The sequence below is a fragment of the Lactuca serriola genome, chromosome 2 (assembly GCF_051521515.1).
Source record: "Lactuca serriola cultivar US96UC23 chromosome 2, Lser_US96UC23_V15, whole genome shotgun sequence".
NCBI classification, from domain to species: domain Eukaryota; kingdom Viridiplantae; phylum Streptophyta; class Magnoliopsida; order Asterales; family Asteraceae; genus Lactuca; species Lactuca serriola.
Window position 1 is genome coordinate 57,089,094 of NC_136409.1, and position 27,712 is coordinate 57,116,805.

Sequence of the window (27,712 nt, forward strand, 5' to 3'; positions counted from 1 at the left end):
TATGGTAGGATTAATTTAATATTGGTGATTTTGTTGATTCTAGCTTGTTAAAGAACCTTATGTGTGAATGATAACTATTTTTCTGTTAATAGGAAGATAATTAAGCTGCATGAACATCTCTTAGTTGTTAACCTCATATGTTTATGTGACCACTTTATCATATGTCTAGGATTAATGAACATGAAACTAGAATTAATAAGAAAAATAGGTAAATTCATGTGTGAGCTTGTGTGATGATCATCAACAAGAGGTTAACTAAAGGACCAAATTAGTTAACTATTACAAGTCTAAATTAACCCGAATAAATAACCTAGTGAACTGAATTAAATTAGACAACTGGCCACTGTTTGAGTTAGTTTGTTCTTTAAGGATTAGTGCAGCGAACGTGAATCTAATCACTTAAATCGGTAGTCAATAGAAGAATTAATCCATTGCACTATTACCATAATATCAACCTTAGGATCAATTGAGTTGACCTAAACAGAAGTTCCCTTCGTTATTGAATTTAGTTGAATCTTTACTTGTCTAGTTTTTGGTTAATTAGTTTAGTTGATAAGTTTCTAGTCTTGTAAAACTAGAGAAAACCCTTTTTTATTACTTAATTTTAGATAAAAATTAGTTTTAGTTTTAATTTACCGTTCTCTGTGTTCGATACCCTACTTATTTAGCTTTACCACAATTGATAGGTCCACTGCCTTTGTGTGTTTATTTTATAATTAAAAGTAGGTTTAAAACTAGTTGGTTTTACACACATCAAGTTTTTGGCGCCGTTGCCGGGGAACGGTTCTAAATTAGCACTAATTTCTAGTTTTATCGATCCTTTGTGTGGGATTTATCTTACACAAAGTTAATTCTTAGGAAATTTAGTAGTTAGTATAGGTTTTGATAAATTTATGTTTTAATAAGTTAATTAGGAATTTTACTGTTTTTGCCTTGAACTCGCCGAGTGCACTCGAGTCAACTCGGTGAGTCCATCGCTGTTCACAGTTTTAGTTTTTATTTTATTTTTGTTCTTTTTACGCGTTTTTCTTGTTTTATTTGCAGTTGTTTCATGACCCGAGGATCTGATACACCTTTGGTCCCTCCACTAGAAGACCCGGAGTCCGCCCTAAGGAAGAACAAGGGAAAATCCGTTGGAGAATCCGTTTCTTCAAAGAACTCGCCACTAAAGAATCTAAAGTCCGTTTTCAGCAAGAAGAAGAACATCAAATCAGGAGCTTCCAGCGCCTCTATAGCAATAGAAGACCCGATCAAAGAAGACACCGAGTACGAATCCGAAGGAGAAGAAGACCCCACTTTTGGGCACGAATCCGACTTTGACGACGAGCCAACTATTCCCATGGAGAACATCGATGAAGTCCCCATGGGGGAATGGAAGAAGAAGATGCGTGATGATACCGGCCCGGGACTTGTGCAACCCGCAATTCCCGCTACTGCTACTTTCGAATTAAAGGGCCACATACTCGCTCAACTAAAGGAGATTCCCTTCCATGGAAAAGATCACGAAGATGCATATAAACATTTGGATGAAGTAAATGATGTAGCTGATTACTTCAATGTTCCAAATGTGCCTCGCGAGACCCAGCTGCTTCGTATACTCCCAGTCACATTCAAGGGTGCTGCAAAAGATTGGCTCAAGTCACTCCCTCCCAGATCCATCACCACATGGGCTAAGATGAAAGAAGAATTCATTGACCATTTTTTCCCACCTTCTAAAATAGCCAAGTTGAAGAAGGCCATTGCTAACTTTGAACAATAACCCCGGAGAGTCCCTTTATGATGCGTGGGAGAGGTACAAAAGTTTGATAAGAAATTGCCCACACCATGACCTTAATAGCCAACAAGAAGTCTCCATCTTCTACGACGGAGTCAATGTCACAACAAGGCAACTACTTGACTCGCAAGGCCCACTCACAAAAAAGCAACCCCCGGTGATAAAAGAATTGATTGGAGAGTTCTCTAAACATTCTAGAGAATACCACAACCCACGAAATGAAGTAAGTAGGGGGTGGTGAACACGGTCAACGATAGCATGGCGGCAATGATGGCTAAACTAGAAAATTTAGATAGAAGAATGACGAAGATGGATCAAACAATCCATGCTATCCGAGTGGGATGTGAAAATTGTAGGGGACCTCACCTAACTAAAGATTGTGACTTGGATGAGAATGGGAACAAAAAGGCACAAGTTTTCTATTCAAGTGAAGACAGATACGATGAAACTTGGCAGAAATCCAAGAAGTAATGGCTCTCGTATGAAGAATACAAAAGGGAAAAGGAAGAGAAATACAAGCAAAAAGAGAGGGGTTTCTATCAAGAGGAAGAACCGGTTGTGGACAAAAGAGCCGATCTAGAAGAGATGTTCACAAGATTTATAGCCGCGTCCGAGAAAAGACACAATGATCATGATGCTGCAATATAAGAGACCATAACTATACTTAGGAATCAGCAAGCATCTATTCTCAACATTGAGAAATAGCTAGGACAACTTGCACATCAAGTGAACGAAAGAAGACCGGGTGAACTTCCAAGTAAAACCGAGAATAATACGAGAATGGAGAATGTGAATGCTATAACATCTAGTAATGGGGAAATTTTCACTCCTCTGACCCCTGCACAGAAGGTCTCAACTAAGGTGCAAGTAGAAAAGACAAAAGAGTCGAGTTCAGCTAAACCCGATCTGACTTGCCGAGTCCCTCTAATGGAATCGACGAGTCCTTGCCCTGATGACAAATCTGTTGTTTCTTTAAATCCTTACAGGCCTCCTTTTCCATTTCCAATTCGAGCCATACCTGATGAAAAGGTCAAAGCATACAGAGCTTTCATGGAACATGTTAAAGCCCTTCAAGTCAACATCCCATTTGTTGAAATGAAGCTTCAAACACCCAAGTATTTAAACTTGCTTAAGGGTCTCTTTGCTGCTAGAAAAGATATGGCTGAAGTGGCAGAGTTACTATTAAATGAACTACCAGAAAAGAAGGGCGATTCGGGAAGCATCTCGTTTCCTTGTCAATTTGGAAATATACTTGCTACTCAAGAATTGACCGATTCAGGTGCAAGTATTAACTTAATGCCTTTTTCTTTCTTCAAGAAGTTGAATTTACCGGAGCCAAGGTCTATAAATATGAAGATCGATTTGGCAGACAGTACAATCATTCGTCCAAGAGGTGTTTGTGAAGATCTTCTCATAAAGGTGGACAAATTTGTATTCCCCGTGGACTTTGTAGTGCTTGACATGAAAGAAGACCCCAAAATTCCAATTATTTTGGGGAGACCATTTTTGAATACCGCATGTTCATTGATAGATGTATGCGAGTCCACACTAACATTGAGGGTAGGAGATGAGTCGGCGGTGTTTAAAGCTATACCAGAGATTAAGCAAGAAGACACAAGAAAATAAGAAGTTTCCTCCATTGATTTGGATGATGAAATACTACAAAAAGAACTTGCACTCCTACAAGAAGAAGATCCAAGTAAATTTCTACTATCTTCTGGAGGAAATGGTGATGTTGAAAAAGACTTAGAGGAGATAAAGAAGCTGCTGAAGGGAACTGATTCAGAAAAATCGATGGAAACTGGGGAATTCGCATCAACTCACTGAGTCGATTCGACAGACTCGACGAGTCCAGTCGAAAATTTCAGCAACTTGGATTATCTTGATTTGCTTGTTACCAGTCCCTTGCCTGATTTTGACATGAAGATTTTTCCTAATTCTTTAGAGGATCGAGCAGCAGAAGGCGAAATTGTTAAGGCATATGGTGACTTCCAACACGTTCAAGTGGCTTACCTCGATACAATGGTGCAAGAAGAGGAAGATATTCGACTTGACGAGGAGGCAAGTTTTGGAGAAGAGGAAAGTGAAAAGGTTAGGAAAGATGATGCTGATAACCCATTCATTGAGTCACGTGTAACCAAACCTTGAGCCCGAGTTTTTACCAATTATGAAGTAATTAAATTTAAAGAAGGAGAGGTACAAAAGAGGGTTCAAGAGAGTGGGGTGAAGAAGAAGAAGGTGGGGAAAAGGATCAAGCATGCAAGTGAAGAAGAGGCCACAAGGAAAAAGAGAGAAGAATTGAGATGGGCATATAAGAGGAAGATACACGCTTACAAGACGAAGTATAAATTGCAAAAGATTCAGCGTGTATTCCCGATGCAGGGAAATGAAGAAACGTAGAGCGGGAGGGAGTCCAGCTAAAGACTCCTCAAAAAGAAGCGCTTGGTGGGAGGCAACCCGTTATGAGAGTTTGCTTTCTTTATCATTTCCGTTTTAGTTTTTGTTTGATTTTCGTTTTTAGGATTTTCTTTTTCTTCTAAATCATCAAACATGACTGATTGAGAGTACACATGGTCCGAGTGTGGGGTGGATTGAACAATTTTTATGAATACATGACAAAATGATATAATTTTCTAAAATGTTTGCAAGTGACTCGACGAGTCTGACCCTGACTCGACGAGTCTATTCAGAATCCAGATGAGTTTCAACTCGCGACTAGACTCGTCGAGTCTGACCCTGACTCGACGAGTCGGTTTTAATTACTGAAAAAAAATTAATTATATTTTTACATCTGGTAAAACTAGGGTTTTTACCCTAATGAGATCATATTCCCTTCATACTCGTCGTGCGCCTAGTCTTATTCTCTCTCAAGCATTCATCCATCTTCTTTCAATTTTCTTCAAATTTCTCAAAGTTCTTCAAGCAAGGTACTTAATTTCTTCTTTATTTTTGCTAAAGTCGTGATTTTTAGATGTTTAGAAGAGTTGATTTCATAGAACACCCGTTTTTGAAGTTTAGTGAATTTTTAGGGTTTTGATTTTGGATTAATTGTGGTGTTTTGGATGGATGTTTTTGCTCTAACACATAATAGGAACATCCCTGGACAAACCCTTGGTCAAATTTTGAGTTTTTATGGTCGAATTTCGCACGACTCGTCGACTGACTCGAGCAGTTCATCAGACTCGCCGAGTCGGTCATGGACTCAACGAGTCCGGTCGAGAACCTAGATGGATTCTGTTTTAATGTTCTTCTGTGTCTTCTGGGTTGTTTGTTCTTTGTTTTGCAGGGACCATGTTTTCACGGGGACAAAGCTCTAGAGGAAGTCAAGGAGATTTTCCTTGGTTGCATTTTCCACAAATCGACTCAAATTCAACGAGGACTAAATGGAAGAAGAAGCTTGCAGAACTCCAGAAAAAAGAAATTTGTGCTCCCAATACAATTGATTGGGAATGGTTAGGGAGAGTTTGTTATGAAGAAGAGTTGGCCCCTTATATAGTCAAGACCTTTGTACATAATGGAGTGTCCATTACATGTGACAGATGGAGTCGTGTCTTCCGTATTCAAGAGCTGATTTATCGTGACCTGTGCTTGGAGTTCTTTTCCACAATACATTTCTCGGGTGTGGATGATTATTATAACCCCGGAAGTATTAGTTTTTGTCTTGGGGGCGAGGTTCGTCATTGTTCTATGGTCGAACTAGCTTGGAGATTGGGGATATATGACCAACAAGTGGTCAACACGGGTGCATTTCGTACATTTTTGGAGCATTTCCATAGAGCATTTCCGGATGGGATCACAAGTTTAAGTTGGTGGAACACCATTGCTAATAAAGTTTATATTCCAAAGTTGGCTCAAGAAGGGAACATACGATCACCTACACACCGCCTTATTCACCGTCTTATTTCGAACACCATTAACCAAAGGAAAGATGATGACAAGGTTTCTAACCTTGATGTTTTCTTTCTTTGGAGCATCATACACCTAATACTTTTTGCAACATTCCATGGTGCATCGCTTCATACTTGGCGGGGGGAGCGGTCAAAGACCGCAAAACTTCAAAAATTAATGGTGGCATGTTCGTGACACGTTTAGCCCACTCTTATGGGTTAATGACTAGTGGTGCTTGGAGCTTACTAACGGAGATCTTGACATCTCCCTTTAATCCTATTCTTTTTCGCAAGGTACGCATTATTGAAGATTATGGGGGAGGTCATTATGCTATCCCACATGACGATCCGGTGATCGGGCCCGAGGAACCGGGATGGAGGGTTAGATCGAGACGTGCACGGGAAGCGAAAGAGGAACCGTCGGTGATTCCGGTGGACAATGATGAAGTACCAATGGATTGGTACAATGTCGAGATGAGGCGGCTACAAGATCAAATGGCGAGGGGTATTAATATTAGCAACGAATCCCATGTGCGGCTTTTTGACCATTTTCATATTCCGCATATTGATGGGGGTAACTTCCCCTGCATTCCTTCTTGGGACGATGTCATTAACGCAAGGCGGAGTGGAGCTGGTGGGAGCGGACTGTGCATGGCCATGATGAGGAAGAAGATGATGATTAGTTTCTTTTATGTTTTATTGAACAATTTTTATTTGTTTTTATTTTTTTTGGTGTGTTTAAATTCTTAATTAGGACTTAAACTCTTATGTGCTTGATGTTTTATTTGCCTTGGTTTATTTTAGAATTTGGTTTAGGAAATGCTTGCATAAGGAGTCTATAGTTTGTGAGAAAAACATGGAAACGAGTCAAGAAAGGTCGACGTATTGAGTCTAAGTGTCGAGTCCAGTCCGAAAGGGTTTATGAGTGAACGTTTACTGAAGCAATGGGAAGTTTTTGAAGTCTAATAGAAGCTGGATTCAGGATACAGTTAATTATTTTTCACCCAACGATGAATCGCCGAGTGCAGATAACCTACTCAACGAGTCGCAATACATTTTCATGATTTCAACAATTTCGCGCTATTACTCGATGAGTCGTTTATATGAATCGACGAGTCACTCATTTATCTACCACAAAGGTTGCTAATTTGATGTTGTTAGCTACACTACTTGACCACTTATTCTTTGCAATCAATCCCTGAAGATTTTATAGTATTTTTCCTACACATTTGGAGCTACCCCACATGCGATTAGATGCCCAAGACATGGATGAGCTGTTCCCATGTCTAAAGTCGATTGAAGTAAGAGCTTAATAGAAGAGATATCAACCTCGCCACTACTATCCCAGGGGAGTTTGTTCCAATTATCTCCTTATTTTTATTGTTCTTTATCATGCATAACATGCAATGAGCACATTGCATAAATTAAGTGTGGGGTAGGGGCTTGATTTCATCGTAGTAAATTCAGAATCCTAATGTCCTAATTTAGGTCAACTTTAATTTTTTAAAATCTTTTGCATACCAAAAATGTTGCGTAGGACTTAATTAAGAAAATTTTGGTAAAAAGTAATTAGGATTACATGTTAGAATTATGTTGATGATTGCATGAAGACCCAAATGTTTAGTTGAGCCTATATACGTTCTAGTGCATTTGTGGCTTCCTTATTCCAGTGAAATCATGGGACAAAAACACGACCTCGCTTAGCCCGAAGGATGCAATATGTTTAGCATTGTGTACCATAAATGTATCCAGGAAAATTATTATTTTAGCCAATAAAGGTTGAAGTTGAGTGCCCTTGCTTAAGCATGTAGGGCTTTGAGTGAGAAAAAAGTGAGGTACATGTAAAAAAAGAGAATTACAAGAAGAGTTGTAAGAATTTTTGAAGGGTCTGATAAATGGTTTGGGCTAGGCTTTCAATGTGATTTGTTTGGTTATGAGTCTGTAATAGTACTTTTGATTTATTTAGAGTTGTTTACTGTTTTGTCATGTTCACGACCGTAAACACGTTTACGGTCGTAAACTTGTTTACAGCCGCAAACTCCGTTTGCGGTCCAGTCGAGTATATAAGGGCTAGGAGTTGGTCATTTGTATGGTTTTTTGATGGAAATCAGTTTACGACTAGTGTTTGAGTTGTACCAGACGTTTATTTGATATAAACATGTGCAAGCTCAATTCTTATTCATCTTATTGTTATTCGCGACTTGTGATTGTTTGATTACTAGTAAAGGATCCAGATTCGGACCTAACAATTGGTATCAGAGCGAAAACTGGTATCAAAAAGTCATTCGATCGAGATTTTGAGTGTTTAAGCTGCCATTCTCACTGTTCGAGCATTAGTTTCTACGTTCTAGGCTTTTAAGGGACGAATTTCATCTTAAAATCGTGTTTTGAAGGCTGTTTGCGAGGTTACTGCCCAACCGTAAACTTAGCTTACGACCGTAAAAGGAGGAATCTTATCAACCGTAAACACTTCAACTTCAAGAACCATAATCAGGATCGAAGAATAGTAAACTCAAAAACCGTGAACTTAAACTGTAAACCAATTTTACGGTCCCAAATTCATAAACCGTAAACTCCATTTACTGTCGTAATCAGCTTAATTTTTAAACCATAAACCTCATTGGAACTGTTAAATTACTTTAAATTTCAAATGGATTCTGAAAGTCAAACTCATTTTCAAGAACTTGATGTGTTATGGGCACTACTACACGTATTCCAAGGTTAATGTATGCTGAAGGTTTTCCCGAGTGGAAGTACAGAATAGAGAAATACATTGAACCGAAAGATTTCAAGATCTAGAGAAGCATTCTTAGAGATCCTGTCACAGTCACTATGACAGTTGGAGGTCAATTGGTTGACAAATCTATTGAAAACTACACTGATGAGGAATTTGAATTGGTTGAGGAACAGGAAAGAGCATTAGCCACTTTAACCATGGCATTATCTCCTGATATTGCTCAAGGTTTTCGTGAGTACACTTCAGCTAAAGCTCTATGGGAAGCACTTATTGAGGTCTATGAGGGCAATGAAGATATGAAAGAGAGTCGGCAGGACATGCTGAGACAGAAATTCAACATGTTCAACTACATTCCAGGAGAGACTCTTGAAGCTCAATTGCAAAGGTTCACTGCACTCACAACTGACATGAACATTTCAGGGATTTTCTTGACCAAGTCAGAAATCAACAAGAAACTTCTGAATGCTCTTCCTAGATCATGGGATATGAATGTTGTTGTGATTAAGAAAACCAAGGATTTGAATCGCCTCACTCTTGCAGATATCATGGCGGTCATCAAAGCCTGTGACATTGATGACAAACAGAGAGAAATCAACCATGTGAATTCATACTCTACTGCAAATCTTGGAGTTTCATCCAACAATGCTCTATCATCTTTCATGACTTCCTCAGGTCAAGCTTTCGCAGTTCAACAACCTCAGATTCAAACCTTCAATGCTGCACCATCCATCCCTCACCATCAAACTTCAAATGTGCCATTTGTCATTCCACAAACCGTCTCTACTCCCAATGTGTCAACTAAAGCCTCTTCTTCAAAAACCAAAGAATCTGATGAAAATCTAGCTCTAGCCACTAGGCTAGTTAACTGCTACAATGCCTTTGTAGCTAGAGATCTTCCACCTCAGCTATCATTTGCTGATTTGGACCAAATACATCCTGAATATGTGGAGGAAATGGACATCACATGGCAAATTGCCATGGATGTTTTCAGAGCCAAACAATTCGCCAAGAAGACCGGGAAAAACAATTGGGCCATGAATGCTGACAAGAAGGTGGGATTCAATAAAAGCATGCTGAGATGTTTCAACTGCCACGAGCCAGGTCATTTTGCTCACGATTGCCCGAAGCCAGATCGCAGAATCAACAACAACAGGCAGATGGTTGCAGTGGGAAACAATAATGCAGGAGCTACAGCCAATGGAGAAACAGCTATGGTTGCTCAATCATTTCACTGGGAGGACCAAATTCAAGCCTTGAATATCTCAGGGCCAGAAAATGCTCACCTAGCTTAAATTGATGATGTTGCTTCAAAGAATAAATGATGCTTATCCCGAAGCAGAGATGATGGAACTACAGCTTGCCCTAATGGTATCTACCTCTTCCGAGCCCAAGAAAAGCGAGGTAAATCTACCATCTTGTTCTTTTGCTTGTAGAGAATATGTTAAACTTCTTCGTGATGAAATTCAAGTCTTACGTAGGCAAGTAGAGGACCTTAGATATGAGGGTTATCAACTTAGGAAAGGACAAAAACCACTTAAGGCCCAACTAGAAGCTAAAATAAAAGACTTTAGAAGAATTCAATCAGAATACAGTGAAAAATGTGAGCTTTATGACTATACTTAGAGACAACTTGATGCTGTAACCAAAGAACTTGACGCTTTGAAAATTAAGTGTGGAAAAACAGATGTTAGTTTCAAAAATTATACTGTGTCAAGTAAGACAGTCGAGTCCTTATATAAAACCCAATTAAAATTCAAAGAAAATCAAAACAAGAGTCTAGGGTATGATAGTGTTCCTCCACCTTTCAATCATAACTACACATCCATCCCTATGACACATGACGAAATTGACAGGGATGCACATCTTCGATATGGCAAACCAGCTGGTTTTGTTTCAAGAGGTTTTATTAACGTTGAAAGTACTAATGTTTCTATTTCCTCTGCGGATCAACCATTAGATCAGGCAAAGAGTGAAGCTGGAGAATCTGTTTCTGTTTTTAAATCTGATATCTCTGTTATGAACAATTTTGATTGTGTTTCTGATGTTAAGACTGAAAATGTTTCTTGTGTTGGCTCATCATCTGATACTGTTGAATTTAATTTTTTTCGATATGTTTGATGAATTGTTTGGTAATTCTGATGCTTTTGATACTCATGAAGATTCATCAACTCCACAAGTCAAAATGACTGAGGCACCTTCACTTATCTCACAATCTATTTCTCATGCATGTTCTTCTGAGAAGAGTAAGATTGTATGTAAAGAAAATAAATCTGAAAAATGCAATACAAGTTCAAATAATAAACATATTTGTTTTAATTGTGGTGTTGGTGGTCATATAGCTAGGAATTGTCAAAATAGGATCTTTGTGAATTACTTGTCACCAAGAGGAGAGAATGAATCTCAGGGAAGGTCTTTAATTAGAAATTCCTCAAGATCTCGCTCTCAAAATGATGACTGGAAAGGTGATAGAGGCAGAAAAAGGACTGTTTTACAAAAGAATAAAAAGGTTTTTACTAACAAAACTCACAATCGTTTGCCAAAACCGAACAAGGCTGCGCCAAGATCGGTCTCATCAAAGGCAGCTCTGGATCTTCAACCTCCTCTGGTGGAAAATCCAGAGGCTCAAGGCAAACCTTTAAGAAACCAATTTCAAAACCAACTGATAATTTTGTAAAACCTAAATATCAATGGAAGCCCAAATCCCTTTCTAATTCATCATTGAAATCCTCTGAAGAAAGTACGAATAAAGATCCAAATTTGAAAATACTGAAAAATGATTCAAAGAAACCAAAAGGGAAGCCCAAGATAGTGATGAACTGGGTTCCTAAGTCTAAATTATTCCGCTCATTTTGCAGGGACAGTTGCGGAGGAATGTCGTTCGTCCTTGGTACGTCGATAGCGGCTGCTCCCAACATATGAATGGAGACGTCTCCCAACTGAGCGAAATTGAATCTTTTAATGGGGATTATGTTTCCTTTGCGGGCGGAGATGGTGGAAAGATCACACAACGCGGAACTGTTACGAATGGAGTGCTGAGCTTCGAAAATGTCAACTACGCTCCCGAGTTAAAGCACAGCTTGTTGAGCATTTCCCAAATATGTAACAAAGGCTACTCTACCCATTTTACTGATAAAGAGTGTATGATTCTCAAGACAGGCATTGTCATCCCAGAACAATGGATTCTATGTAGCAACGTAAATTTTCAAAACAAATTTTTTTTCTTTTCTTAAAAACATGTTTTCATCTAAAACAAGTCATAAAGATCCAATGTATCATATCATAATACAAATCATATAAATCCCAAGATCATAAATCCTCCATCAGTGTGTACAGATCACGCCGACGCCTTCCCACGATCCTCGCTAGCACCTGAAACACATAACACAACAACTGTAAGCATAAATGCTTAGTGAGTTCCCCAAAATACTACTTACACACATACGCCTTTCCAGGCCATGACCTTCCGGTCCATGTATCTCAGGGGACTTTCGTCCCGACCCGGTAAACCTTCAGGTCCTACCCACGTCGACCTTCCGGTCTACATCACAATGCCTTCCGACTCATAACATAAAATGCCTTCCGGCCCATATCAAGCATAACATACATAGCACATACAAACGGTTAACTTATCATATTCAATGCATACATCTCATAACATATCCGACCTCTCGGTCACACATAAATACCCTTCCGGGTACAGTATAGTGAGAAGACTCATCTCGCAGGAAGTCTAGAATCTCACGTGCTCGCTATCTCCGAATCTCGAAACGAAGATCCAACCCCGCCTAATCATAATGAAATATCATTCTAATTAATACAGACTTTCAAGACTAGGCTACACCCTTATCATTATCCCACAGAAGGGTAAAAGACCATTTTACCCTTCCTTGACTCATGTTGACCAAACCCTAAAAGTCAACGAAAGTCAACTGACCATAGTACGTGGGGCGTACCAGCTTCTGTACGTGGGGCGTACATCGATAAGTCACAATCGGGGGTCGCAACCCCTTACGATGCGCGTAGTGGGAGTTGCGCCCAGCGTAAATCCCAGATTCAACCATACCATATTTCTTGTCTTAAATGGTTAAGACACTCCTTCAACTTCTAGATTTGGCTCTCATTAAGCTTCCTAATCCATAAAGTCGGAACCTTTAAACCTTGGCATGGCTGTAAAGGCTCCTACACTCTCTAATATCTTCCTTTTCAACTCCAAAGATCTAGATCTCATGCATGGCTAAATATATACGTCCAAGATCACATTTTTATGAACATACAACTCAAATGGACCTGGAATATGGTAGATCTAAGCCAATGGAGACTACTTGCTCATAAAGTCTCCATATTTGGGACCAAAACCCTAGAAATTGGTCCATGAAGCATACCATAAGAACTACAAGGCAAGATCTGAACTTTTTACCTTAGGAAGAAGCTCCAACCTTTGCTTTTCACGGATCTACACTTGCACACCAACTTCTAGCCTCCACAATGGACTCCTCTTTCCTTTTTCTACCTTGAAATGACACCTCAAAGCTTAGAACACTCACAAACAAGCTATGAACGAAGGAACAACTCTCTTAGGGTTTCTTTCTGAAGGATGGTGGCTGAGGAACCAAGCCATCTCATTCCTTTTATAGCCAACAACTCAAATTAGGGTTTTTGGGTCTGGACCGATTATGCCCGGCGTAAATTTGGGTACGCCTAGCGTACCCGACGATGACGTGTTTAAATGAGGCGCGCGAGTACGCGCAGCGTACTCGCCCAACACAAAGGCCCAAAATGACAAATAAATAAAGATGAAGGGCTAATCGGTTGTACCTGAATCTCGGCTGTTACATTCTAGTCAAATCTAAACGGGATGGGAATGCTTACATTATTGATATGAACAGTAACCTACCTGAACAAGTCACTTATCTATTCTCAAAGGTCTCCGAACACAACGCAATGTTGTGGCATCGAAGACTCGGTCATGCTAACGCGAAAAACCTGAATCGTCTTGCGAAAAATGAGTTGGTCCGAGGCCTCCCTGTCAGAGACTTTATCACATTTGAAAAGTGTGTTTCCTCTGCTCAAGGCAAACATCATCGGAAACCACATCTGCCCAAACAAATCAACTCAATTAGTCAAGTGCTCCAACTATTGCATATGGACTTATTTGGTCCGGTCTACATCCTGAGCATCAACAGAATCTCGTACTATCTTGTTGTGATTGATGATTTCTCTCGGTTTACGTGGGTCTTCTTCTTATCCAACAAAGCGGGGGTTGCTGATCTGATAAAGAAGTTCGTTGTGATGATTGAGAAGCAAACCAATAAACAAGTGAAGGCGCTTCGTACCGACAATGGAACTGAGTTCAAGAATGCAGTTCTTGACCATTTTTGCACAGAAAAGGGAATAGTCTGTCAATATAACTCTGCTCACACGCCTCAACAAAATGGTGTTGCTGAAAGGACAAACAGAACATTGAAAGACGCCGCAAGGACAATGCTTTGTGATTCCAAACTACCTATTTTCTTTTGGGCCGAGGCGATTAACACTGCTTGCTACGTGCAAAATCGTGTTCTAATCAACAAAGCACAGATGAAGACACCGTACGAGATTCTCTATGGACACAATCCTTCTATCAGCCACTTCCGTGTATTTGGATGCCCTTGCACCCTTCTTCACTTAGAATCCAACACTAAATTCAATGCTAAAGCTGATGATTGTTATTTCGTGGGGTATGCTACGCGCACCACATATAGGGTTTGCAACAAAAGGACTAAGCAGATCGTTGAATCCTATGACGTTTGTTGGCTGGAGGAGAATGAAACAGACGCTCGAGTGGGTCCCGACTGGTTATTTGATTACACATCGCTATTCAGATCTTTCAATGTGTCTTCAGATAATTCAAGTGGATCTCCTTCTAGTTTGAAGAATGTTTTTGAAGACGAAGATGAAGAGGTTGTCTACAGATCTCCAACGGTTGAGGGGGAGTCATCTACTCCATCTGAGGGGGAGTCATCTGCGCAACTAACTAGTCCAGCGTCTAAGGCTCCGATTGAAACTCCTAATGTTGAAGCTACAGCTCTTACACCTGTTGAGAGAGAGTTCATGTCTAGAGATGCTTCCGTTGTCAATCCAACATTTATGGAACTCCTCTTTCCTGAAGAAATTGCAAATGAGTTTGTAGCAGAATCATCTAATAGGATTCAATCAGCAGATGATGGAGGTTTCAACATTCACACTCTTCCTGTTTCTCTCAATGATATCAGCCAAAACATACCTTCCAGAATTCAATGCAATCATCCGATCGAAAATGTCATTGGCCAGTTGGGTGATGGAGTTAAAACCAGAAGTCAGAGTGGAGACGTAAATGAATGTCTTTACTCTTGCTTTATATCTCAAATAGAGCCCAAAAACGTTGAAAGGGCTTTAAATGAACCCAGCTGGGTAGATGCGATGCATGAAGAGCTAAATCAGTTTGAAAAGCTCGGGGTTTGGAAACTGGTTGAGTTACCAAAGGGCAAATTGTCTCTTGACATGCGTTGGGTCTATCGTAATAAGCAAAGATGATTCTGGTGTAATCGTACGCAATAAAGCAAGGTTGTTGGTTTGTGGGTTTCGACAAGTCGAGGGTCTTGATTATACTAAGGTGTATGCTCCCGTGGCTCGTCTGGAAGCTATTCAAATCTTTCTCGCATATGCTTCTTACAAGAATTTCACGGGTCTACCAAATGGATGTCAAGACTGCCTTCCTGTATGGCAAGGTGAAGGAAGAAATTTATGTTGATCAACCCCCTGGGTTTGTTAACTCAAAGTTCCCTAATCCTGTCTACGAGTTGGACAAGGCGTTGTGTGGGTTACATCAAGCTCCTCGAGCGTGGTATGCAACTCTAACAAAGCACTTGCTTGAGCATGGCTACTCTCACGACACTATTGATCAAACTTTATTCATCAAGCATGTGGATGATGATTAGATATTGGTTCAGATCTATGTTGACGACATCATCTTTGGGTCCACGTGTCCAAAGCTTTGCAAAGAATTTGAAGGCGTGATGAAGAAGCGATTTGAGATGAGTTCTCTAGGTGAAATGACCATGTTTCTGGGGCTTCAGGTCAAACAGAATTCAACCGGAATCCTGCTACACCAAGCAAAGTATGTTGAAGATATTCTTGAGAAGTTTGGATTTTCAGACGCAAAGCCTGCATCGACTCCAATGGCTGAAAGACCCCTACTGACTCCAGATATTGATGGCGAATCCGTAGATCAAACTCACTATAGATCGATGATCGGTTCCTTGATGTATCTCACTGCAAGTTGTCCCGACATCATGTTTTCAGTGTGTCAATGCGCTCGCTATCAGGCTAATCCTAAACTTTCACATCTTATTGTTGTTAAAAGGATTTTTCAGTATATCAAAGACAGCCCAAAACTGAGTCTTTGGTATCCGAAAAATTCATAATTTGATTTATATGCTTTTGCTGACAGTAATTATGGAGGCTGTGAGCTTGACAGGAAATCAACATCAGGAGGGTGTCAGTTCCTTGGTGATAGACTGGTGTCGTGGCAATGCAAGAAACAGCATACGGTATCTACTTCTACAGTAGAAGCGGAATATGTTGCTGCATCGGCGTGCTGCTCTCAAGTTATCTGGATCCAACATCAGCTGTTAGACTACGATTTGAACTATCTAGAAACCCCAATTCACTGTGATAATGAGGCTGCTATTCAAATCACTAAAAATCTTGTCCAACATTCTAAAACCAAGCACATTGACATCAAAATTCATTTCATCAGAGATTGTTATGAGCGTTTTCTCATCCGGCTCGAACAGGTTCCCACTGCAAATAATGTGGTGGATTTGTTCACAAAGCCGTTTAACAAAGCTCGATTCGATGTGCTTGTAGGATTTTTGAAAAGGATTCTTTTTGAGGATTAATTTTTGTTTTAGGATAGTTTAAATTTGCGCATTTACTTTCGTTTATCTTCTATGCACAAATTTAGGGGGAGAAATAAAAAAAAACAAAACAAAAATTAGAAAATTTAGAAAATCCAAAAACATTAGAAAATCAGAAAATCCAAAAATATGTTGGTTATGAACTGTGGTTGAGGGATATGTTCTGGGAAGTGATATGATCATGTGATAACGGGCAATCTAAGTCTGCGTAACGTACCCAAAGTTGAAGGGTCTATGCTCTGCTTTGATGCGTCGGTAGGCACGAAAGATTCTAAATGGACTTGACTAGGCAGAGTTGAACTTAAGAAATTCTTAGTCTTAACAAATCTTGACCTAGTTAGATCCGTTCAGCCTTACAATACGACGCTCGGATAGGTTGAGCAGGGAGATATATATGGGAATCCACTCGTCACATTAAATGAACTCGTACTTGGAACCGTGGTTTAACTTTTCCTCGATGTGCGGATTCTGTCCATAATTCCGGTTGGATAGGGCAACTGGTAAATTCCGATAAATTAGGTCTGTAGAAAATTGTTTTCTTTCTTTCTTTCTGTTAGTCATATGTTGTCTCCTTTGTGTGACTTCCAATCTGACCTGGTATACAACATATGCAACTCTATTTCTCTGCATGTTATATATATGAAATTCCTCTTATTTGTTAGCAATATGTTGTCTCCTTTGCATGACTTCTAATCCGACCTGGTACACAGCATATGCAACCTTCTACTTCTCAATCCCTCTGAAACATTAAGTAATAGCAATCTGAATCTGTTCTCTCTCTGAATGATTGTCTGCTCACCCGGTGTAAGGAGTACTTTGGAAGTTCTTGATGGCTGGGGCATATCAGGAAGTGGGAAACACGTTCCAGTACAATTAAAATTGAACACTCAAAGATTGTCTATAGATCTCGCTGCTCAATTTAGGTGGACAACAATATCCCTGGTCGTCGTCAGATGAATGGTCCCTAAGGTATAGTATCTAAGGAATTAGGATCAGATATAACATCTAGGATCTTAGGATCACTTTGTCTTACAATTATTAGTATGTCCTAAAATAGTCACAATTTTTCGTGTTTAAGTGGATCACAATACCGACGATCGACCAGACAAAGATGTGAATATGAAAGGTACCGACAAGTGGATAAAGATTGTCTAACAACTTTGATCCCAGTATCACAAAATGAAGTCAAAAGTTTACTTACGCGTATTATTTTGTTAAAATTTCTTTTATTTTATTTTTGAGGTTATATTTATTTTTCTTTATTTTATTTTTTAATTTTTAATTTTTTAATTATTCTTAAGTTTCAAATTTTTCTTAAATTTTTGAAATTAGGATAATTTTTATTTTTTACTTTTACTTTAATAATCCTCAAAAAGTTTTATTTTTGAAATTCTATTTAGGAATTTGTAACACCGAAAATTTCAAAACAATTTTTCATTTAAAAATAATCGTTCAATTCTTAAAAACACTTTGCTTAAAATCTCATTCATAATCGAATTACAAAACATAATTCCATTTTCACTTGCATAATAAACCAGGATCCTCAAAACATGACTCTTTCTCTGGTGTGTACAATCGAGTCGGTGTCGTCCCGTGATCCCGAGAGAAACTTGAAACACATAACACAAAACACTGTAAGCACGAAGCTTAGTGAGTTCCCCAAAATACCACACATAACACATATTAGCCACTTGAGGCTATCACTATGTGGGTCAGTGGACCCGACTCTGTGAACCTTCCGGTTCTAACTCTATAAACATGCACAACATAATCACATAGAAATAATGCAGTACAACACGTAACATACACAGCGTACAAATACTCTGTCACATAACTCTGGTTACCTACTCAAGGTAAAGTATAGTGAGAAGACTCACCTGGAAATCAGAAAAGCAATTATCTGCACATGCGAACCTCAGAATTGCCACCGCCTAACACATAAGGCAAATATCTCTAATTAGTACTCGAAGTCCCAACTCTAATTAACCGGCGATTACTCTTTCCCTCTCTAGTCAGGTAATGGGTAAAAGACCATTTTACCCCTCCCTGACCTCTATTACCTCTGTTGACCAAAACTCCCAAAGCCAACATAAGACAACTCAAGTCAACGGTCAACACTGACCAGACACGACAAGTTCCCTCTCCAATCGTCGAGTTACTCGGCAACGAAACGCGGGGCAACCCCAACTCGACTCGTCGAGTTTGCCTATGGACTCGGCGAGTTGCTCCCATGACAACCCTCATCTGACCTTCTGAGGTCAGATCTGCTTCACCAAACCATAGATCTAACTCCCTCAAAGCCAATAACCATGAAAAGGTCGAACCTTGGGCACTCATGCAAGGTTCTACAAGCTCATTTGGGTGAAACCCTCCATTACATAACAACCCTAGCTCAAAACTCCAAATAGAATGCATAAAGCAGGATGGAAGGGACTCTCTGGACCTCTTTGGGTCCAGATCTATGGCTTCACACTCAATGGGACACTATACTCCACAAATCAAGCCATAAAAGAAGCTAGAAAACCCTAAAATCACCAATCTTACCCAAAACAGAAAAGGGAGAACGATTTGATACCTCAATGGTGAAGATGCAAGCTCAGAAGCTCTGAATCGACACCCCTCTTGACCTCCCTTTGCTGGAAATGACTACTCCATTGCACAACCACCTCAAGAATGCTCCAAAATGGCTATTCTTCACTCTCTCAGCTCTCTGGTTCGATAGGAGTCTCTCAAAGGTGTAGGTGGCCGCCACTGAAGGCCATAAGGGCCTTTAAATAGGTCCCAAACCCGGACAATTAGGGTTTTCCTTGACAGCGCCGACTCGGCGAGTCCAAATACCCGACTCGTCGAGTCCCTTCATTAAACTGGTCCCCAAAACGCGATCCTACTCGACGAGTTAAGGCGTCAACTCGCCGAGTCTCCTCATTCCCCAATATAAAATACTCAAATTCCCATATCTGGATATCCGGATGTTACAATTCTCCCCCACTAGAATCAGACTTCGCCCTCAAAGTCTCACTCTGGAAACAACTCCGGATGCTGCTCACGCATCTCGCGCTCCGGCTCCCAAGTAAGCTCTGACCCCTTCCGGTGTTGCCACTGGACCTGCACCAGAGGCACCTCTTTGTTCCTCAGAACCTTGATCTTTCGATCCCGAATAGCCACCGGTCTCTCAACGTAGTTCAGGCCCACATCCACCTGAATATCCTCTAATGGCACTACTGCCGACTCCTCAGCTATACACTTTCGCAGCTGCGACACATGGAAAGTGTCATGGATCTGACCTAGCTCTGTAGGTAGCTCCAACCGGTAGGCTACCCTGCCTACCCTCGCGATCACCCGAAAAGGACTGATATATCGGGGCCCCAGCTTGCCCCTCTTCCTGAATCGGATCACTCCTTTCCAAGGAGAGACCTTCAGGAGTACAAAGTCACCGACTAAAAATTCGAACTCGGACCGGCGCCTGTCCGCATAACTATTCTGGCGACTTTGAGCGGTCAACAACCTCTGCCTGACCTATTGTATCTGCTCTGACGTCTGAAGCACGATCTTTGTACTTCCCATCACACGTTGCTCTACCTCTCCCCCGTAAATGGGGTCCGATACTCCCTTCCCTACAACAGCTCAAAGGGTGGCATATTGATGCACTAATGATGGCTGTTGTTGTAGGAAAACTCTACCAAGGGCAAATACGGGCCATAATTCCCCCTCGAAATCTAATACACATGCCCGAAACATATCCTCGAGCATCTGAATCGTTCGCTCGCACTGAAGTGTCCGCAGACATCACCATGGTAAACTCTAGCTCATTTCTCATATTCATCTTCGATACCGAGCACCAGGTCAGCTTTTGGCCCCACAGCTGAACCCCAAAAGGTCACACATAACATGATCCAAAACATCTCACTAACTTCCTCCCCGTGACCACTATCACGGCCCAGTGACACGCAAGTCACGAAATTCCCTTTTTCCTCATAAAAAAACAATCCAATCGAAGATCGACTCAGCTCTAACCTTTGGCGTCTGCTGCGCATATTCTCTCGCGCGCCTCGCTGACCCTCCCGACAGAGACGGAGACCCCAGTCTCGCCCCGGTTTAACCACTAGGCTCCAAAAACTCAACACTAGGGCTACTCAAGCCTAAAACTCTTCTGCATCATGCACTTATCGGAGAACACTCCATCATCACACTCTCTTGTCGTCTAGTGGGTACTATGGCTTTCCACAACATTACGACAACCTCTGACTAGTGAGTACTACGGCTCCCCGTAGTATCACAACGCTAACTAACTAGTGAGTACTACGACTCCCCGTAGTACCACGACTCCCTCCCTCTGACTTGTGAGTACTATGGTTCCCCGTAGCATCACAACACCCTCTGACTGGCAAATACTACGGCTCCCCGTAGCATCACGACTCTCTCTCTCTCTGACTTGTGAGTACTACGGCTCCCCGTAGCATCACAACACCCTCTGACTGGTGAATACTACAGCTCCCCATAGCATCACGACTCTCTCTCTCTCTCTCTCTCTCACTCTGACTTGTGAGTACTACGGCTCCCCATAGCATCACAACACCCTCTGACTGGTGAATACTACGGCTCCTCGTAGCTTCACCCTATACTCTCATTCTCATTACAATGCCACATTATGTTCACTAACTCATGCACCAAAGACTATCATAGATAGTTACACACACACTTGCCCTTATATGCATTACAGACTCTGGTGGCAACCGCCATAACACATAACTTACCTCTGCGGAGATCCACTTCCTTAAATAATCCCTCTTGATGACAATACACGAAGGGCTCACACTGGAACCGTGGATACATGATACATCACTAGTCATCTTAAACCCAAGACTCTAAATAACTCTGAAATCGGGACGCTATACGCGGAAACCACGGAACACCCTAACAGAGCATCACAATGTCTTGCCTCTACCACTGATTCCCTAACTCCCAGCACCATACACATACAACAATACATTTCCTCTGAATCCCATAATAATTTCCTATTTCACTCAATGCGCAACTTCAGTGCATCCAAACACTCAATTGGAATACAAGGAAGGCGCTAACCCTTCAGAACACACTGATGATCCTCCGAAACCCTTTCCACTACTACTCAAAATCCAAGCAAGAATACACATCCCAGCCCGGGAGTTGGCTACTCGACAATCTTCTACCCATATTTCAACCCAGAAGTTCATAACTGCCCATACCATCATTACGAGTCTTCCACTTGAAACGACTCCGACCACCACCAGATTCCTGACCATTGACCACCCACCGTGGGGACACCCATCCTTCTCTCATACATATACCACATGCATTATCTCGCCCTGCACCTTTCCTTGATCACCAATGACCCTGATCTCATGAATTCAAGCCGCAGGTTTCTGTATCCAACCCCTAACCGCTCTTGCACAAATCTCTGGTTCTCTCAATAAACCACCCAGTTCTCCCCCACTTAGGGTTCGAACCATCACTATCTGACACATCAACAACCTCACGAACTATTTTCACCAGCAATAACGCACCTGCCCCTGGAAAGTGCTACGCAACGCCCGATAATCCCCTTTAAGGAAATCAATCGATCTCATAACTCTGAACCTCAGATGAAATCCTCAAGAACTTCTCGTCACGACTGCCTCTAGTCGTTCCAAGTCTCATACCAATCCAATACCAAACAACTCAACTGTCCAATAACATCACTGACTCATAGACTGGACCACGAAATCATCATACTCCCCCACCTCGACTCATCAACCGACGTTCCAACACATGGATCATCCCAAGAACAGGGACCCACTCCTATATTCAATACCCAACATAGATAGAAAAACCATTGCACTGATTAACTCGACTGGACTCCCCACTGATACCTCTACAATACGCCCTACTATACTCAAATACGTGTAACGTGGTCCTCGACTATCTTAGTCCCAACTAACTATCTGCTCATGGTAAATCACTGCCTCGTGGCACACATGCTACCTGATACTCTGATGGAAAATCATCATCAATGACAACCTGTAGGGTTTACCCCCAAACCCAAAACTTAAACATCATGCCTCTCATGTTCTGCACACGAACATAAATATCACCACCCAGGTCATAGAAGGTGACATCTCCTCTATCGACTGATTGCTCAACTCAGACCGAAATTCTCCCCTCCTTCTGACTCCTTACCAAAATACTCTGAAAGGCTCTCGACCTCCCTCTCAAGGGACGCCTCTTCGAACTCAATCATGGCCCACATGCCTAAAACCCATAGCGTCCAATCTCTACCTCATCAATCGTGACCGGATAACCGGAGAACCGCAAGCATCATTCACTACGAACCATGGTACTCATCCCATGACATCTCTTCTCAATATGCTCCGATGTATGGTACCCGAACCATAGCATCACTCCTCCATCTACTCCGATGTATGGTACTCGAACCATAACATCATTCCTTCATCCGCTCCGATTTATGGTACTCGAACCATAACTTCACTCCTCGATCCACTCTGATGTATGGTACTCGAACCATAACATCACTTCTCAATCCGCTCCAATGTATGGTACTCGAACCATAACATCACTCCTCAATCTGCTCCGATGTATGGTACTCGAACCATAACATCACTTCTCAATCCGCTCCAATGTATGGTACTCGAACCATAACATCACTCCTCAATCTGCTCCGATGTATGGTACTCGAACCATAACATCACTCCTCAATCTGCTCCGATGTATGGTACTCGAACCATAACATCACTCCTCAATCCACTCCGATGTATGGTACTCGAACCATAACATCACTCCTCAATCTACTCCGATGTATGGTACTCGAACCATAACATCACTCCTCAATACGCTTCGATGTATGGTACTCGAACCATAACATCACTCCTCAATCTGCTCCGATGTATGGTACTCGAACCATAACATCACTCCTCAATACGCTTTGATGTATGGTACTCGAACCATAACATCACTCCTCAATACGCTACGATGTATGGTACTCGAACCCTAACATCACTCCTCCATCCGCTCATTAGAACCTTCAGAATACTCCCTGTATCAAGTATGGGTCCTCTGCTTTCAGTAGTACGGGCCCATACTACCTGCCACATCTACCCATACTTTCCACACGGACTATCCCGGAGCTCCTAAGTAGCTGCTCGACCTTCTCATTCACCAATTCCGTCGCGCGCTCGCTTCCCAGCGAAATTCTCTACTCTGCCAGCGCACTCATCTGGCTAAGGTCACTCCGTAGGCTCTTCCTAGATTCCCACACTTCTTTGCCATCAGCTGCTGAAGAGCTCCTAATGATGCCAGCCATCTACCTCCTGAATATCGTCATATTCGCTTGGTAGCTGACTCCCATCATCAAGAGTTCCACAAAGCACGAAGTAAGCAGCATTCGAGCATCGAAGAATATATATGACTCACTCTGGGTGATAACTCCGCTTGCTCTGCTCATCCTCGAAAGTACCACCGAACTCTGCAACTCTTCCCCTTGTGGGTTCTAACTATTCTTTCTCTAAGTACCACGGTACTTATCTAGGTATCTCCCCTAGATTACTCCTCTACTCAAATCCCCTAAAGGATCCCAACTAAATATTCTCACTCATCACATACTCAAAAGCACATCGCATATAACAGCAATTCCTAGGCTAAGGCATCACAAATCAGGCCACTCTAGTCCTAAGATATGGATAACCTAGCCTGTCTCTAGCATGCAATAATATCTCATAAAGTGCATCATAAATATCTCATAACACAAAAGTAAGGGTATTTTGGGAAATCACTGTTCGGGCTCTGGCTGATTGTACACACTGCTCTTTCTCGCTTTCTCTTTGAACTCTTATTCGCTTTAGAAAATTATTTCTTTGAAAACGTTTCTTACTTCCTCAGTTTGAGTCCAGATTTACCCGAAGGCACATCCGAATCCCTTAAACCAAGGCTCTGATACCAACTTGTAACACCGAAAATTTCAAAACAATTTTTCATTTAAAAATAATCGTTTAATTCTTAAAAACACTTTGCTTAAAATCTCATTCATAATCGAATTACAAAACATAATTCCATTTTCACTTGCATAACAAACCAGGATCCTCAAAACATGACTCTTTCTCTGGTGTGTACAATCGAGCCGGTGCCGTCCCGTGATCCTGAGAGAAACCTGAAACACATAACACAAAACATTGTAAGCAAGAAGCTTAGTTAGTTCCCCAAAATACCACACATTACACATATTAGCCACTTGAGGCTATAACTCTGTGGGTCCGTGGACCCTACTCTGTGAACCTTCCGGTTCTAACTCTGTGAACCTTCCGGTTCTAACTCTGGGAACCTTCTGGTTCTAACTCTGTAAACATGCACAACATAAATCACATAGAAATAATGCAGTACAACACGTAACATACACAACATACAAATACTCTATCACATAACTTTGGTTACCTACTCAAGGCAAAGTATAGTGAGAAGACTCACCTGGAAATCAGAAAAGCAATTATCTGCACATGCGAACCTCTGACTTGCCACCGCCTAACACATAAGGCAAATATCTCTAATTAGTACTCGAAGTCCCAACTCTAATTAACCGGCAATTACTCTTTCCATCTCTAGTCAGGTAATGGGTAAAAGACCATTTTACCCCTCCCTGACCTCTATTACCTCTGTTGACCAAAACTCCCAAAGTCAACATAAGACAACTCAAGTCAACGGTCAACACTAACCAGACTCGGCCAGTACACTAGAGTGACTCGGCGAGTCCATGCGGGTTCTCTAAATCCTTTTTAAACCTCTTAGACACGACGAGTTCCCTCTCCACTCGTCGAGTTACTCGGCAACGAAACGCGGGGCAACCCCGACTCGACTCGTCGAGTTTGCCTATGGACTCGGTGAGTTGCTCCCATGACAACCCTCATCTGACCTTCTGAGGTCAGATCTGCTTCACCAAACCATAGATCTAACTCCCTCAAAGACAATAACCACGAAAAGGTCGAACCTTGGGCACTCATGCAAGGTTCTATAAGCTCATTTGGGTGAAACCCTCCATTACATAACAACCCTAGCTCAAAACTCCAAATATAATGCATAAAGCAGGATGGAAGGGACTCTCTGGACCTCTTTGGGTCCAGATCTATGGCTTCACACTCAATGGGACACTATACTCCACAAATCAAGCCATAAAAGAAGCTAGAAAACCCTAAAATCACCAATCTTACCCAAAACAGAAAAGGGAGAACGATTTGATACCTCAATGGTGAAGATGCAAGCTCAGAAGCTCTGAATCGACACCCTCTTGACCTCCCTTTGCTGGAAATGACTACTCCATTGCACAACCACCTCAAGAATGCTCCAAAATGGCTCTTCTTCACTCTCTCAACTCTCTGGTTCGATAGGAGTCTCTCAAAGGTGTAGGTGGCCGCCACTGAAGGCCATAAGGGCCTTTAAATAGGTCCCAAACCCGGACAATTAGGGTTTTCCTTGACAGCGCCGACTCGGCGAGTCCAAATACCCGACTCGTCGAGTCCCTTCATTAAACTGGTCCCCAAAACGCGATCCTACTCGACGAGTTGAGGCGTCAACTCGCCGAGTCTCCTCATTCCCCAATATAAAATACTCAAATTCCCATATCTGGATATCCGGATGTTACAGAATTGGACTGATAATCGTACTGCTTAAGGGAAGTCGAAAAGTCAAGTGGTATATAAGGAAGAGTTTACTCCTGTAAACTCTTTTACCGCCTCCTCTCTTCAGAAACCGTATACTGCCTCCCCTCTCTCAAATCTTCGAAAATCGCATATTATTTTTCTTGAAATCAGTTAGTCCACGTTGAAGGTAAGTCAAATCCGACCCTGAAAATGTATTTTGTTGTTCGAATCGACTGCAAATCGAAGGAGTAATTTGAGCTTTAAAGTTCATCGGAGTTTACGGTTTCAGGATATTCATGGACCGTAAACTCCCTTTGTGTCCTTGCGACCGTAAACGGCTTTTGGCCTTACGACCGTAAACTCGGTTTGGCCTTACGGCCGTAAACCCTGTTTACGGTCGGTTGACCAAGTTTGGCCGTAAACTATTTTTGACCCTGTTTTACCGTAAACTCTTGCTGATTTATTATTAGTGCTCTTATTTAGCCAATATCAATTTGCAAAATTAAGAAAACCTTGAGCTTTTTATTTTTAAATACTTTGTTTTCTTACTTGGCTCGTTTAATGCAGATAAATGGCGTATCTTAAAGTTGCTGAGATGCATAACCTTGCCATCATATTGGATGATCCACCGGTGGCCCATAGAGAATTTATGTCAATGATGTACCGACTACGAGAATGCTGCCTGGCTCACACTATCACGGTGAATCCTGTTATCTATGAGAATCTTATTCAAGAATTCTAGAGATCAGCCAAGGCGACAGAGATGAATAAAGAGCTGATTATTGAAGTAGTGGTGCAAAATTGCAAGATCAGAATTTCAGAGCAGTATATCGGAGACACCTTGTTAATCCTTGATGAACCTGATTATCCCACTGAAGCTGAAGAAATACCATGAATCCTTGACAGGATGGGATACAGGGGTTCTTATCCTCCAACTGTGAAGAAGCTTCTGCCTCCCTACTGGCGTTTCTTGGCTCATGTGATCATCAGCTGCATGTCAGGAAGCAGATCAGGAGCATATGAGATCTCTATTAGGAATATAGGAGCAATCGTTTCCTTGGCCGCTGGCAACAAATTCAATTTCTCGAAGTATGTCTTTGATGAATTCCTGGTGAACATTGGCGCCATGACTTGGGGAAATAGAGATGCGTTTTTGATGTATCCCAGATTTATTCAAGTTTTCATTGATGATCAATTCCCCTCACACTGTTGGCTTCATCAAACAAAATCGAAAGGGCAAGGTCGTGTTTCAAGGTCTGCATCCTCTGGTGAAGTTTGGACCGTTTGCAGAGATTAATGAGTCTTCTGAATCTCATGGAACTTCTGAGAAAACTCTATCTGAGCCAACTTCATCTGAAAGAGTGTCTTCTGAATTCATCATCACTGTCTCAGATCACGAAGATAATGAGACTCCAGATCCAAAAGCTCAAGTCGATGGCGAACACGAATTACAATCTGTTCAAGTACAGAGTAATTACAATGAGGGAACGGGAAATGATGATAAAGGGTTTGAGGATGTTGACCTCACGGGATTCGATAAGGATGATATCCCATTGAATTTTGGTAGCAATGATGATTTTCTGACTGGAGTAAACCTCGACAACTTGCTCGACAATGTCAATGAAGTTGTTCATGTGACAATTGAGACAAGGGAAGAAGAAGACGTTTTCGTAGCTGCACCTCCTGTTTCCAATCCAAAGGCGGATATAACAACTCCA

At 41.5% G+C, this 27,712-nt stretch overlaps 1 protein-coding gene and 1 non-coding gene across 2 annotated transcripts; one reads left to right on the forward strand and one right to left on the reverse strand.

Annotated features, from left to right (window-relative positions):
- Positions 1 to 1,723: 1,723 nt before the first annotated feature.
- On the reverse strand, positions 1,724 to 1,831 carry LOC145091203 (small nucleolar RNA R71). Its single transcript, XR_013702089.1, has one exon. It is a non-coding gene; the product is annotated as a small nucleolar RNA R71 (small nucleolar RNA).
- Positions 1,832 to 2,554: 723 nt separating this feature from the next.
- Positions 2,555 to 3,400, forward strand: LOC145089249 (uncharacterized). The gene has a single exon (XM_079027711.1). It carries the CDS (start codon positions 2,555 to 2,557, stop codon positions 3,398 to 3,400), a length of 846 nt encoding a protein of 281 aa, XP_078883837.1.
- Positions 3,401 to 27,712: the final 24,312 nt, after the last annotated feature.

Bases quoted from the DNA above. Each gene is read 5' to 3' on its own strand.
- LOC145089249 (XM_079027711.1), top strand. From the start codon at position 2,555: ATGGAGAATGTGAATGCTATAACATCTAGTAATGGGGAAATTTTCACT.